Consider the following 16,232-nt stretch of genomic DNA (forward strand, 5'->3'; position numbering starts at 1 on the left):
AACAGAAGTGTTTGAAATAATCGTTTCCCTTATAAAAAGAACTTACATTGCTGAACGATACAAATTATTGTTTTTTTTCTCTCCATTGTTCTGTATTCAGAGGAAATTGTACCAAATACCGATGCGAGTGGTTTAGCGGTTAGGCGCTTTGCCGTTGCTACCAGAAGATGTGAGTTCGATTCCCGTTTTGGGGATTTTTGAAAGAAATATCTCCATTTTCATATTTGGACTTTGTATCCCGTCAGCTTGGGTTGGCCCTAATTAGCAGGATCGAAACAGTCCGCCCTCTAAATGTTGAGAATAGTATCGACAGGGGCATAAAAGTCTACAATTACAATTATATAAGATCGAGGGATTTTATTATTTTCTCCCAGTGGTAACTCAAATGGCCTTCAAAAAGTAAAGGCAGACAGAATTGGTTACACCTTTTGCTTAGAGTTAGAGGGCAAAAGTAAAATGAAAACAGACTTAGATATGAGGGTTATGAAGATTGCACTGATCGAAGCAACGCCAATAGGCTACGATCGCTCACATGGATTTCTGCCCTGGCTGCGCAGGCGTTAAAGCAAATAAAAAAGCCGACAGACTGGCGGGTGATGCCTCCTCAGTTGACAGCAAGGTTCAACCAGACAAGGTCGAGATCCTGAAATATCTCTCTCACCACCTGATTGAAGAGGAAGATACGTAGACAGAGGCCTGTACTGCTGAGGAGATGATGATGGTTTTTGGGAGTACAGAAACGAAGTGGAAAATCTGACAACCTTGTAGGAAAGAACAGAAGAACGTTCAACAAGATATGCACTGGCACAATCAGTAGAAAGACCCCCAGCGGAGGTTCGGAGAGAGCAACGGAGCATCAATGAACATGTTCGGAATGCTAGGATGTTGCTTACTGAAAAAATGTACTCGTACAATGAATGAAGATGGAAAAAAGAATGATTACAATGGGTTTTATGTGGGGGAGGGGGGGGGGGTTGAGTTGGTAAGACTGAAACAAAAGCACTAGATGAAATTGTTTTTATTTTAATAGCTAAATTCCCAAAATCACGTAAATGTGGAGTCAAGTTTCAAATTTTGAAATTACGGTAACACGTTTCATTACTTGAATTACTTGAATGTAGAACTGGGGTCTTAGGAAGACGGGGTGCCTCAAGCTTCCTCACCCCTCTTCATGAGGGACCATTTCAGTGTGGGCAGGCTGATTGTCTCCGTCACCAGTTGGTTGTTGTACCGTCTGATGTGGTCACGCAGCCTTCTCCTCCCTTCTCCGGGCTGCACTCCTTTCACAATCACAACCTCCTTCGTGAAGGAGTCCTCTTTACGGCTGCTAGCTAGGTGTTCTCGGACAAGGGCTACTACAGTTGGAGGGTCAAGGGTAAGCACTCCTTCTACGTTTGTGGGGCCTGCTAGCTTATCTGCAGTTTCATTTCCCTTGACTCATGCATGTCCTGGGCAGAAGATCCACTGTAAGCGTCTGATTTTGCTGTCTTGGATTGCCTTAAACCAATCTGCATAGAGATCTTATCCAAATTACTCATTGAGTCTGTAACAAAGGTAGCCTACTGGCATCCATTAGTGCAAAGCCATTTCAGAGCCTCAGTGATGGCCTTGATCTTCATGCACATGTTTGATGTAGTCAGGCCCGTTGCCCAAGATGCCTCCCGGCTTGTTACTCCTTGGCAAAAAGCCGTGTAAGCCCAGCCTGATTTGATCCCACGCTGAACAGAGCCATCAGTGAAGATAATGGTTTCATCCTCTCTGCAGTTCTCTTCAATTAGAGTTTGGATTTCAGCATGTGTTGTTCCTTCAGGCCATTCACGACATTCTCACCCTAATTTAGCAATCACCTGAGTGAATCTGTCTTTTACCTCGTCCGCAAGCTGTACCCCTGTCTCCACTCGTCTGATTGCCCCCTCAGTGAGACCACACTCTTCAATGGTTTGCACTGCTTGGGTCATCCACTCCGTGCCCTGTTTAAGTCTTGGATTAGTCTGGCGACCTACTTTGTCATGAAGGGGATTGTGTGGATCTACGCAGACTTTCAGATAAACTTTGAACTGTGCGAGCGTGTGTCTTTCATTCATGCCGGGTAGGCCTAGCACATGATATTGTATTGCAGCAGCTGATGTATCTTTTGTGCAACCGACTATGGCTCTCATTCCTTCGTTCTGGATCACGTTCAGCTTTTTAAGTTGCGCCTTGGACAATGTCAGCAGACCAAAACCATAATCTACCTGAGAAAAGACTTTACTTTACTTTTTTACTTTTATCCACTGCTTATACCCTTTTTGTGTCGCTGGAAGAAAGAGACGTCTCTCTGTCGCCAGCCTGAGAGCTTGGGTCAGGGGGATGCCGTGGGTGGTTAATGCTTCCCTGACTCCATCTATCCAGGTCTTTCTCGGTCGCCCTCTAGCCTTGTTGCCATCGAATTTTTTTATGTAGGCACGTTGTGCTGGATGGTGTGTTGGTAATCGTAGGAGATGTCTGAACCATTTGATTCGCTGGTGTTGGGTGTGATGCATGACATCATAATTTGTGCCCAACATTTCTCGGATTATAGAGTTTCTAATTTTGTCTCTCCTGGTATTGTTTACTGCTTTTCTAAGGCATCGCATTTCACATGTTGTAATTCTTTGCTCTAATGTCTTGTTCGTGGTCCATGTTTGGCATTGATAAGTGAGTGTCAGGATGTTGATCATTTTGAGTTTTGTTGTCATGGGGATGTTAGGATGTTTCAGTAGTGGAGTAAGCTGGTAACTAACATTGTTGGCCTTTTGTACTCGTGTTTCAATTTCTCTGTTCAGTCGCCCATCCTCTGTGAATATACTTCCGATGTACTTAAATTCTAAGACCTGTCTAAGACTGTTGTTGTTGATGTGTATCCTGAGTGGTTCTGGCTTACTTTCATTGTTGGTCTTCATGTCGTAGTTGTTACATTCTTCGTTTAGTCAGGTGGTGTGGTGTTGGAGACTTGATTCATCTTTGTGTGCTAGGCTTCAGTCATCAGCAAAGAGTAATTCATTTAGGGCGTCTGGTTCTGCGTTGACCTCTTTTGTTATGATAATATATATATATATGTATATATATATATATATATATATATATATATATATATATATATATATATATATATATATATATATATATATATATATATATATGATAAATAGTAGCGGTGATAGTACTTATTATGCTGTTCTCCAATGTTATCTAGAAGTTGGCCTTTTACTTTTACAGTGTAGTTTTCGAGTTCTTTCCAGAGCTTGTTTCTATTCACTCTGTCGAACGCTTTCTCCTGGTCGATAAATACTACATTTAGTTCCCTGTTGTGTTCTATTACCCTTTCGCACATTTGTCGTAGGGCAAATATTGCGTCGGTGCATCCTCTTCCCTTTCTAAATCCCATTTGGGCCTCACTCAGAAATGGTTCAACTTTGTGTCTTGTTCGCCTCTGAGAAAAGACAAGCATGTCAAAGAGCATGACCAAATTCCTCTGCGGCATCTTGTCTCTCGCCATCACCTTCACTGCATTCATCTTCATTCTTACACACCAGTGCCTTGTCAAACGCCACAACGTTTCGCGGGAGATTCCGACCGCTCATTCCTTGATGTGGAAATTCCCGACAACTTTAAAAGTGCACCCTCTGCATTTGCGGTGACTGTTGATTATAGCCTTCCTCCTCCCATTCTCTTCTGTCTCCTTGACTAACAGAGGTTATATTCGTTGTTGTTCGTACCTTTTTACGCAAAATGCCCCAAGAAGAAAAGGAAGAAAGCCGGAGACAAATAAGGCACAAACGGGACATTTCACATGCATCTTCTCTGTCCGAGGCATGTCAAAGCCTCCCTTTGAGCGGTAAGACTTTGATACTTAAGACAAGTTGAGACTGAGACTAGAATCTAATACAGTCTATAGACCTCTAGATGTAGATATTGTAAGCATATTATTTGTACACAATACACACAATTGATGGTTGCAGCCTTTGAATTTATTTCCGTTTTACTTCTAGAACCTAGATCTACCTCCAGCGTCTGTTTTTAAATCCCTTGCCTTATACGGAAACAAAATGAGTTAAGAAAATATTTCTTCTGGTGCAGAATAATATCCGTCCATTGGCTGCGATAGTTTGTTTGATCTATCTAGATCTAGATCTAGATCTAGATATCTAGATCTAATTCCCTCAGAGTTGCTCTTGATATGATAAGTAGATTCGAGGGCAAAGCAGCCACATCCTTACTGATCTAGATTGTGTCGGTGCGGTTGTAAAACATTTAAAATTTACATTTTCGTAGAATCAAGATAATAATGCCTTCCGATTGCCATTCTCGGTGAAAGTAGATGAAGTAGTAAAGGTCTAATTAAGGTGACCCTTCTTTTAAAAAAGTCGTCTTTCGCCATGGCTGCTGCTGCTGCTGCTGCTGCTGCTGCTGCTACTACTACTGCTGCTGCTGCTGCTGCTGCTACTACTACTACTACTACTACCTTCTGCTGCTGCTGCTGCTGCTGCTGCTGCTGCTGCTGCTGCTGCTGCTGCTGCTGCTGCTGCTGCTGCTGTGGCTGCTACTACAACTATCTTGTGCTACTGCTGCTGCGGCTGCGGCTGCGGCTGCTGCTATTACGGCTATTACTACTACTAGTATGTAGTAACATTTTTTTCATTGACAAACCCTGTTTCGCATTATTCTTGCAGCCCCCCCCCCCCCCCCCCATGCTAACGCTTTCTTTTTAAAGAGACAGTTGCCTGTAGTTTGACAATGCAAGGCTACAGGCGTAGGATGGTTGGCAGCAATTGTACTCTTTATGCATGAATCTCATTATCTGCTGTGATAGGGCGTTATTGTCTCGCTTGCAGCTCTGAACTGTTATCTCCTTCGTGGTGAGCGGTTCGAACTGGGGACGTCGGAGAGCCGGAGCAACAATAACATCAACAGAAACAACAACAGAAACAACAACAACAACAACAACAACAACAACAACAACAACAACAACAACAACAACGTTTTATTGGGAAAAGAAGAGACATCGCCAGATGCAGTAAATACCGAAGAAGAAAACACTAGCCAACAATCGGAAGCAGTCGCAACTAACCCGGTTATGGATTCTATGTTTTTCGAAGGAGAAGAATTTTCTGACAATTCGCGGACAGATGACAGACGTACTGGCGCGAACTTGATGTCTGCAACTATAATATATTCAAATCAGTTTCAGCATACCATTCCGACAAGTGGTGAGGTAGGAGGGAAGGATCCAAGTGGGATTTTGAGTCTCAGTTCCCCTGCTAAGAAGGACGTTATTTTATCAAGTTCAGACCAGTTGAAAATTGAGGATGAGAAAGAACCCATCGGTGGAAACAAAGAAGTTCATACTTTGAAGGAGAGCTTGGTTGATTTAGAACACCGATACGACTGTGCGAGTGGATCTGTGGACAACGTGGCTGTCTCCGAACACCGTTACCACTGTAACTTTGGATATATATCACGAGCAAATGACCCAAAACAATGTGGCATTTGCGAGTTTAGAAATGTAGAGCTCATTGCTGACACAGATCACCCAAGCAGCTGTGAATCTGGACCTGTAACATATACCACTGTCTCGGAATACAGTAGCAACTGTGAGTATGGACCTCTTGGGCACTTGTCGCTCTCGAAAGAAACTGATGTAGCTGGGCATGAAGTGGACAACAACGCCAATCATGGAACAGGCGTGGCTGAGACGTCTGGAGGTGTAGAACACACGGATCATACCTCAGCCATCCCCCCTGGCAGCGGGCGGGTACCCAGCCACCATAACCGTCGCGTGACCCGCCCGCCTGTTGTTGATTACGGGATGCCGGATGAAGAAGACTTTTTCGACGACGATGATTTCGAACTCGTACCACACCCCACATCTGCACAAGCTGGCCCGGGCCAGGAAGTAGCGCCATCTTTTCAAGAACCCACCAATGACCAGCCACTTCAAGCAGAATCTTCCGGACCACCACCAGTTTTTGAAAATACCTTAGGCGAGGCAAATCCTACATCTGATGTGGTAAGCAGGTGGAATTTGTTAGCTTCAAACATCAGTGCTGCAGCAAATAGGAACATTATGGACGGTTCAGATGAAGATGTTAGACTTACACGTGGTTTTGATCTGTTTGAGAGCACTCCTGTTATTGCCGGGGAATCGAACTCTATGCCTCAGAGCTCGCGTTCAGCAATGGAAACCGAGAATCAAGCCACAGCTTCTCACCCTTTGAATCCGCTACAAAGCTGCTCAAGGACACGAAGTGAGGCCGTTTTATTAAACACACGTGGAGAGATCGATAGAGAAGACCCTGATTCTAGACAGAATGATGACGAGGGTGGGAGTAACTTCATCCACGACATGCCGAAATGCAGCCAAGTGTCCTCTGCCCACATCCTCTCTCCCCAGTGTCTTTCTGAGACAGATTCCGCTAGTGGTCTGGAGTTGGGGTGTTATGATGTGTTGATATCGAAAACTCCAGAACTTAATGCAGGGCGTTGTCAACACTCGGCCGCTATTTTCAGTAATGGGAACCCCGTCATACAACCCAATAACGATATAGATAGTGCAGATCCTCCTCAACACCCTGGGGACGACAACATTCAGCAAGGCAGCCCACGAGATCCTGGACTCAGCGCATCACCCTCCAAAGACTTTGAAACCGTGGATACCCCAGATGGATATGAACCCATCATTGCTCAAAGAGAACGGACTGATGAGGAAGCCGACGAGCTTCTTGATAGTGTCATTTCTGGGAAAACAGAGAAAGGCATGGGCCCTGACTCTGTATCTCGCAATGCCCAGCGTGAAAGAGTTGACCAACGTGAACAGCAGTCAGCTCTTTTGGAGCAAGAGGACGAGACAGACAGTAGCACGTTGAGAGCGATCGAATTGTCCCTTGGGGAGGATGAGGAGACGACAAACAACAGCAAGACAAGTCTGTCTTTAAGCGGTGTGCAGAATAGCGCTGAGATGTTGGAGGAAAACCAAGCCGATCCTGTGACGTCAAAACCTCAATTGAACATACAGGGTAACAATGTTCAGAACTCCAACAGTGCTAGAGACGATGTGCACTTGATCATGTGCGACTTTGGTTCTGTGTCTGACGGCGAGGAGAGCCACAAACAGGAACTCGGATCAGTTAACGAGTGTAACCCCTTCTCTTCTAGACTTGAAAAAGTACAAAGGACACCGGAAGCGATACAGGATCTTGAAGATGTTGGTTGTTCTGGGAAATCTATTTCAGTAACTAAAGATACAGATGACAGATCGCGGACTATACAAACTGATGAAAACGTGAGAGTAAATAGAAGTGAAACTATTGGTCGAGACCCTCTCTCAACGTCTACTGCAACAAAGTTAGGTGTCATATCATTAGAGAAACAGACTGATCTAGAGGAAATGTTTGACGAGGATATCATATATGGCGCTGTGACTAATATAAATGCAGTACCTGTATCTTTTGCTGATGGGGGACACGACACAAACTTCAGAGAAAAAGAGGACTCCTGCATAACGGTTGCGAAATTTGAAGACAGGGTACAAGATGAAACCCCTACAGCATTGTCTTCTTCTGGAACAGCTGAGAGAAAGTTTGACAAAGAAAATACTCTCTTGAACCTAGTGTCTAATGTCACGGAACCGCAAAAGAATTTATCAGTTAGAGGTGAAGAACACACAACAGAAGAGAGAAAAAGAGAAGGACGCAATGCTCGCGAGTCACAACCGACGGATGCTGTTTGTGAAAACGGGAATCATAACAGAGGGGTGATAACCATATACAGAAAAGAGATAATGAATGTGTGCAAACCAGATACAACAAACGAGACTGATTCTGAAGGACAGAATGCAGAGAGGAGTATGCGGACAGGTCAGGTCCTCCGGGCATCTGGAACAAAGGGAGCTCTAAGCGCTGTTAAAATATTATCTGACGTATCTCATAAGAGTTTATCTAGAAATTCAGAAGACGAACTGTCAGGAAAAACTCAGTGGAAACATAATCAAGTACCACATTGTGCTACTGAATCTGGGAATGAAACCATATTTCATGATGTCACCAAACAAGGAAAAGATGAGACTGTTCAAAGTACGATTAGCTTAGAAAAGGAAGATATCCTTAACAATACCTTTCTCTTAAGCGAGAACGAATTGCTACACGACAAAAATACCGTGAGAAATGAAGTATTGCACAGCATAGCAACAAAGGAAGTGACATTGAGTGTCAAACCTACGCCAGAAAATAAAAACGCATGGCATGACACAATCCATCCGGAAACCGAAAGAAAGTTTCAAAATGGAAACGCCAGAAATAGCGATACTTCGCCCATAAGTGAAAAAGATCTGCAAGTTACATTCGCAAATGAAAATATACTGACAGACGCAACGCCGTTGGGCACTGAACAAATACAGAAGGATACAAATCGCCACAAAAATGAAGACAACCTGGTACTCAAAACGCAGTTAGATAATGAAGTAGGGATACGAGATATAGTTCGATCAGAAAATGGAAAACTACCTAGAGACTTAATACAGTCAAACTATAACATACGACATCAAGGGAGAGTTTTGGTAAAAAATAATCGGACAAGGATGGAAACCGGTGCAACGGGCTATGAAAAGGTCGTACAAAGACCCAGAAACCAAGAAAATAAAAACATGCAGGAATGTGTAATGGAAATCAATAGGGAAGAAATAGCTGAGTTCTTTTATGAAACAGGATATGGGGCGAGGGAACAAGAAACAGACATAATAAAATCTGTCAATAAGGAACGAGAAACACACAACCCCAACGAGGTATACGTTACGAAGAGCGGTAGTGGGAGGTGTGACGAGACTGAATCTCACAATGATGACAGCGAGTTAGAGAGACTATTCCTCGAAGTATCGGAGAAAGACCTGAACTCAGACTCGCGATGTCAGTCTGTTTTGTTCCATAGTTCTAGTCAAGGAGTTTGCCCAGATGACTTAGCGCTGAACGAAAGAATTAGCCGTGACTGCGAGGATATCAGCGGCGGCGGCAAATATGTGTTCAGTTGTGTTGAGAATACATGTGTTTTACATTCTCCAAACGGTTATAAAGAATCGCTTAAAGCCCAAGATTCTAAAGACAACACATGTATTGCAGATGACTGTGCCAACAGTGGCACTATAATAAAGGTCCTACAGGAGCCTTGTGGTCAGAAGACAAACGAGACAAACGTGGCTCCAAAGGCACTCATGGGCGCTGCAAGCATTTCTTATGATATATCTAGGGAGCCCCAAGATCCTGGGGACAAGTGGCACGAGGAAGATAGCAGGCTTGTGGATCCGACAGCTAACGTCTCAAATGACCTCTGTGATCCCGACATTTGGCTAACCAGCGGACCTGCCAAATTTGGGCTGGAGCCTGTGGAAACAAAAGCTCTTGCTGGAGATTCTGCTGGCACCGAAAGCTCTTTTGGCGACGCTTCTCCAGAGACAACAGAGCTGCTGGTATCGGAAAGAGACACATGTTACGATAAAGATAATGAGACCTCAAATGCTGAAGCAAAAGACACTGCTAATTCGTTTAATTATGAGATCAACGGTGGTGGCAACTCTGCAAAGTGTGAGACAGTCTTTACGAAATCAGCAGACTTGTATATAAGAGACGTCGGAGCTATCACCTGCGGTGGAATCTTTTCGGAGACACATGACCTTCCTGAACAAGAACTTAATAAGAATTGTGAGAATCTTGGTGAGACGTTTGGGTTTATCGAGAATATCCTGCAGGAATCTATCAAGAGTATGAGAGACGGACCTGATAGCCTTGCAGAGGGTGGTAACGTGTCCCTGCAGAGACGACTGTCACCAGTGGTGACCTCGGAATTTCGGTCATCTCTCCTAGATACCTCCCAGCTTCAGTTGTCTCCCATCCCCAGCAGTGAAGAGATTATGACACGTCAACAGACATCTCCGACGGCGAGTCCAAATAGTTGCCTGGATACACGAGCCTGTGGAGATACATTCTCTCAGCAAACAGCAGAATTTAGCAAACGACAAGAACTGAACCCAAGAAAAGCTACGGTGGCTTCCAATTACTCCCACACGTCAGTTTCTTCAGATCCCAGTGTGAAAGGTGTGACTCCTCCCAAAAGGCCTGAATATCACTCTATGCCTCGCTCCGCTTGTACTTCGAGGGTAGGGGCTTCGAATGCTGGACAAACTCAAGTACCGCTCAGAGGGTCTCTCCACATTCTTAACTCTCGCTTTCCTGTGGCGTTACCTAGGCTTAAAGTGAAAAAGCAAACACAAAAACTGATTCCGAATTACGAAGGTAGTAGAGGTGACCCGATAGGGCTGGTTTTTCCTAAGGGTTGTAACTACGTAGAAAACGAGTTTGAGGATGAGTCCAGTTGTGTTCCCGTTGTACAAGACCAGGTTGAAAAACTGTGCAAAACAACAAATAGAAAGTCCATTTTTGGGGCGCTGACGCACAACTGTCTTCCATCCACAGAAGACAGCCGTTCATTCCCCAAGACGGACCGGCGATTAGATCAGTCTGGAGCGAGAACGCCCTACCAGGAAAAGTCTAGCTCTTCAAGGTCGTCGAGCTGCTCCACAGATCGTTCTGGGCAGTCTCGTGGTGACGTCACACAATCAAACGTTGTACTGAATAGGGAAAAGGTTCGTAAAAAAGCAACGTTGTCGACAGAGTCTGGCGGCAAAGAGCATGGGGACTCATGCCACGGTTGTGACGACGGAAGAAGCCCTTTGCTGAGAGTTGCGTCATGCGAATCCCACAGCACACAGAGCTCAACCGGAGAGGAGTCTTCCAAGAACATTTTACATCAACGAGAATCTGAGCTTGTTCATTCACGTCTCAGACAACGTGGTGACGCAAGAGGTTCGAACCGGCTCCTCTCAGCTGTCTCCCAAAAGATAGACTCTTCCGACAGGATATCCTCCAAAGGCATAGGAGATTGCAGCTCCACAAAACCTCACTCAGGAGGTAACAGTCAAAGGGGGTCAGGCCAAGGGACAGCCATCAACCAGTGGCGGAAACATGAGACCAGGAGCTTCGTCCCTCTCAACCGAGCCAAGATCGAACGTAAGTATGCTGCTTGCGTCAGATAATGCAAAACTTAAGCATGCAAACGCTTTCATACGAAAAAAAAGTATTGAAGAATAATCATTTGGTTTTCATACAAGAATTTGTTTAATTGTTGTTGGATTAAGTTACTTGTTTTGCATAAATACTTTTTCATCCTTTGCTGCCGTTACTTGTCGAGGGGAGATACAGTTTTCTATGGTAGGCCAGCTCCGCAGTTCTTAACATTGGGGTATTATAATTTGTGAGGGTTTGGTTTAACAAAAGAAGGGGGAAACTTTTTGCACAAAAGTCTCTTCAATCTATTGGCGGAAACCAATAGACAAAAACATCTCATATTATTATGCTGCAAGCACTGCGCGCAGTTAACGTGTTTAGGTCATTTTGATATCAAGATCAGGACAGGTCCTCAAACTAGATTAAAAAAAAAACAACTTAAGAGGAATCCGTACTTTGGCCTTCATAAACTATGACATACTTTATTTATTTATTTATTTATTTATCAATTGAGGGAGAGAGAGAGAGAGAGAGAGAGAGAGAGAGAGAGAGAGAGAGAGAGAGAGAGAGAGAGAGTGAGAGAGAGAGAGAGAGAGAGAGAGAGAGAGAGAGAGAGAGAGAGAGAGAGAGAGAGAGAGAGAGAGAGAGAGAGAGAGAGGGGGGGGAGATGCATAGATACATCATATAGATTTATAGATAGATGAAATGTGTAAATTAACTATGTATGATAAAGTGCATTTGTGTGTAACTGGGCGCTGAAATAACCTTTGTCTGTTTCAGCTATGAAACTTTACATTCCAAAGTCCCTGAAATCGGTCAAGGTAAGCATCCTCATATATTTCTTGTTCCTGTTCTTTTGAAAAGACCATCAGACGCAAAGTCAACAACAAAAGTTGAGAATAATTAATTTTTAAAATGGTTGCCCATAATTCAGGTCACTGCGTCTCGATGGGTGATCAATGTGTGCCCTTGCGTGATTTGTCCTTTTCTATCAAACATTCATTCATTATCTATATGTCTCCTCCTTCTCGTCTTCGTAACACCTCTAATATTCGACACTAACGTATTGCAAGTGTCGTAAAACACAATCTAGAGTTCTTATGAGACACATAATATATCTGCCATGCTTGAGATTTTGAAAACTTGAATGTACACTGTACAAGAACGATTTCTTCTATAATTATCATCCCCATAATATTGTTGTAAGACACGTGTACCGTTAAGCCTTGTAGAAGAATACTTTCAGATGACAATTTGTTGTTGTAGGATGATGTAAAAGGACACCAGAGTCTTTGGTGTTGTGTTTGTACTCCACTGCTATACCATACCTGTACCGTATCTTGTTCTTCTCTCTATTTTCCCACATCCGCCCTGCTTTGACAACCAGAGTATGAATGTCTCAGAGTACGATCGTTATCAGGCAGACAAGCGGCTGTTTGAAAATATCGCCAAGATACGACAGAGCAGAGCTAAAGTAGACTGCCACCTGGATCCCAAAATCATGGATAAAAGCTACAGGTAGGAATGATAATAAAAAGTGAAGAGAGACGATAAAAGCGTATGCCCATCGGCGATCAGTATGATCATATCGGATCGGGTCGGGTAGACCAATCTGAAGGGCAGGGATAGTGTGCACTATAACAAAGTGATGTTTGCTTTGCTGCATCGCATATGACCCGGAGATCCATATTGGTCTATTGCATTCGACATGTAATCAAAAGAAAACCCAGCAATACGCAGCATTCTGATTAGCTATTTTCACCAAGCATATCAAATGGTAGCAGAAAAATCAAACAAGATCAAACTGTACTTTTTACCCCTTACTGAAGGAAAACCTGGCTGATGAAATGTCAGAGTGTAGAATCCACAGCTTGCACCGTATGGTTCTCGGAATGCCAATAATGTTTCGGAGTGTTCTAGGGCCTGCTGGGTTTACAATAATTGTAGAGAGTGGGTAAAAATGCGATGATGATGATGATGATGATGATGATGATGATGATGATGATGATGATGATGATGATGATGATGATGATGATGATGATGATATGATGCTGACGATGATGATGAGGATGATGATGATGATTATGATGGTGTTGGTGGTGGTGGTGGTGATAATGCTTCCGTTTGCCATGGAACCATTTGCTTTTAACAGCTGACTGATCCCTCTTTGTTTTACATGGCTCATGGACCTGCACTCAGGCTAAACAGGAGATACCGACAGAGACTCCAAGAACACACAAACCTTGCAAGAGAAAATCTGAGATTTTTGGAATCCCTTCAGGAGCCAAAGTCTGACTATGCAAGAGAGTCTCACCTGAATGACTTCAAGGTAAAGTTGGAATTCGCGGAATTACTTCAGTGACAATGTGATGATGATGATGATGATGATGATGATGATGGTGATGGTGATGGTGATGGTGATGGTGATGGTGATGGTGATGGTGATGGTGAAGAAGAGGAAGAGGAAGAGGAAGAGGAAGAGGAAGAGGAAGAGGAAGAAGAAGAAGAAGAAGAAGAAGAAGAAGAAGAAGAAGAAGAAGAAGAAGAATTATTCTCCACTAACCTCCGGCCTCTTCAACAGAAAAATTATGTCGCCATGGTGAAGCTAGGGCGTCATCCTGAAGCATGGCCGCCAACAAAGGGCGTGAGGGCGTTCAGTGTCAAGGCCAAATTCGAACAACCTCACCTAAGATCGGGGTCATCAGCAGAGGTAAGCTGCAAGATGGAGCAACTTCATTGCTTTTTGTTCTGAGTGATTAACGGTACCGTCGTCGCAAGTATCGTCAGCTAGGAGGTGAGCTGCTAAAACCCTGCCTGTAAGGACACGTGGAACATAATGCTCCTGCAGACAGACGGAAGGCGCTCATACGACCATATGCAGTTGCGAGCGCAGTAAAAAACCTTGCCAAAACAAACAAAAGACAGACGGGGGTACTCGATAAAATACCCCCCCCCCCACGAGGTTTTCGAAAGTCCCCTTTTTCGTACGGCTGCAGAAAACTTACTTCTCATTGCACCGTAGACGCCAGCACATTTAGTGCTTATCTTGAAAACAGGGTACATAGAGAAAAACTCACTTTATGAAAAATATTTTAAGAATGATATGTCAGTGTGATCAACTTCTCATGCTTCCTCGTGATTGTCTTGCAAAGGTGGTCGTTAGAGCAAGTTCGACTGCACTCTATAGTAACACAGATTAAATCCCCTACCCCCTTCCTCCCCCCACCTACCACCCCCCTTACAGACACCTTGCTTTCACCTAACACCAAGGTATCTTTCCTTCCCCTGAACGTCCCGTCATCAGCTGGAGTTCAGCGACCACGCCACATCGTCCAAAAGAAAAAATCGACCTTAGAAGGGAAGAGGACAGCGTGGATGGTATCCCAGTGACAACTATTGCTTGAGGAGATGAATGTCGATGAACATTATTAAGTGTCTTAGACGCGTGTCAACAGTCTGGAAAAGAAGAAAATAAGAACAACATAGGCCTACTGATCCTCCGCTTCTCCCCCGGCCACATTATAAAGAAGCACCAACAGGAGCAAAGACAAATAACGTCTGTTTAATGTGTCCCGCGCGCTCATATGACCTTATGCAGTTGCGAGCGCCGTTAAACACTTTCAAACAACAACAACAACAACAACAACAACAACAAAATAGTTTTTTTAAAGTCTGTCCCCCCCCCCCGAAAAAAAGAATACAACGGAACAACAAACCTGGAAGGTGGTAACAACATTGACTAAAATAATAATAATATCAACACTACCAACAATGACGACAACAAAATCCCTTTTAAATACCACCCTCTTTCTACTTTGCTTATAGTGAAACACACACATGCACATACACGTGTATGCAAAAAGAAAAGAAAAGAAAAGAAAAGAACTATAGCACTCCCCTTTCTGTTCGTGTTTCTTAAACAAAAATCTTACTTAACATAATTTCTGTGCTCTTTGAAGCAAAACATCTTTTGCTTCAACATTTCCCCGTGTCTTTCAGTGTATTCTTTTCAATAAAAATATCTTTTTAAAACCTCGGTAATATAATGTACTTACATACTCATCGTGGCCAGTCAAGGTAAATAAACCTTACGTGGATTATACACGTCTTGTTGTGCCTTTTCTTTTGCTGTTAAGAGCACATACCATGCTTGACATTACTTCAGGTGACTCGTATAGAAATTCATGAATGTAAGTTGTTTGGTGTGTTTAAAAAAATTGCTGACCACCCTCGAAACGTCAGGTGGATAAATGTTTTATGTGTTGGGGTAGAACAGGGGTTACAACTCACCCATGGAACTTTCTAATCATAGATGACGAATATAAGTGACACAAGAAAATAGCGTACTGAATGTTATCTTGTACTCAAGTTTCCGACTTTTGGGAGTTTTTGTCATCTGTTGAGGCTATTGAAAAGTCTTATCGTTGAGCCCAAAACTATTAAGACTAATGCTTGTGGTTTTTTTAAAATTCTAGTTTAATTTTGTACGTGTATTATCCCCTGGTTTCCCGGCTGTAATTTGATACTTTCAACATGATGAACGCCAGTATGAAAAAAAGGAATTAAAACAAGACAGTATTGGGCTCGCTAAATGTCACCAGATAGTACGCCAACAGTCTTGCTGCAGTAGAGGACATGGGAATTTAGCGTCCCAGCGGTTAGCGAGTTCCTGATAACGTACAGTGTGTCAAGCTATGTCGGTGATACGTCTCCTAGGTTGGGGGCCACGGGAGTATGATTATTTCACTTTGCTTTGCTTTGCCTTGCTTTGCTTTGCTTTGCCTTGGCTTTGCTTTGCTTTACTTTATCCTTCCTCTTGTAGGCCTACCCTCTAGGGCGTCTAGGGGAGAAAGAGCTATCGGTATCTGGCGAGCTGGGTGGCCTGGCTGGGTGGCCTGGCTGGGTGGGATGGTGTTGGTCTTCGTGATATATATTCTTTATACCCTCGATCCGGGTCTTCCTGGGTCTCTCTCTTGCCTTGTATCTTGGATATTCTTTTGTTATACGCTTTACTTGTTGGTGAGGTGCCATGCGTGTCAGATGTCCAAAACTCCTGATTGTTTGCCTCTGAATGTATTCAAGGACAGGTGTTTCTGATCATGTCCAATCTGATTTTGTTGACCGCTCTCCTCAGACATCTCATCTTGCAAAAGTATAATTCAC

General features: G+C 43.6%; 1 protein-coding gene across 2 annotated transcripts; it reads left to right on the top strand.

Moving 5' to 3' along the window:
* Positions 1-3,637: 3,637 nt before the first annotated feature.
* LOC101852755 lies at positions 3,638-14,704 on the top strand. Of its 2 annotated transcripts, XM_035968531.1 has the most exons (8): positions 3,638-3,856; positions 4,854-9,293; positions 9,330-11,072; positions 11,850-11,890; positions 12,457-12,587; positions 13,269-13,398; positions 13,651-13,779; positions 14,374-14,704. In XM_035968531.1, the coding sequence occupies exons 1-8, from the start codon at positions 3,751-3,753 to the stop codon at positions 14,422-14,424; spliced, it is 6,771 nt and encodes a 2,256-aa protein (XP_035824424.1). In that variant the 5' UTR covers positions 3,638-3,750; the 3' UTR covers positions 14,425-14,704. The 2 variants fall into 2 exon arrangements, with proteins under 2 accessions (XP_035824424.1, XP_005093640.1); XM_005093583.2 differs by having other exon boundaries at positions 4,854-11,072.
* The last annotated feature ends 1,528 nt before the right edge of the window (positions 14,705-16,232 follow it).

Source organism: Aplysia californica, unplaced genomic scaffold (assembly GCF_000002075.1).
Source record: "Aplysia californica isolate F4 #8 unplaced genomic scaffold, AplCal3.0 scaffold00066, whole genome shotgun sequence".
NCBI classification, from domain to species: Eukaryota; Metazoa; Mollusca; class Gastropoda; order Aplysiida; family Aplysiidae; genus Aplysia; species Aplysia californica.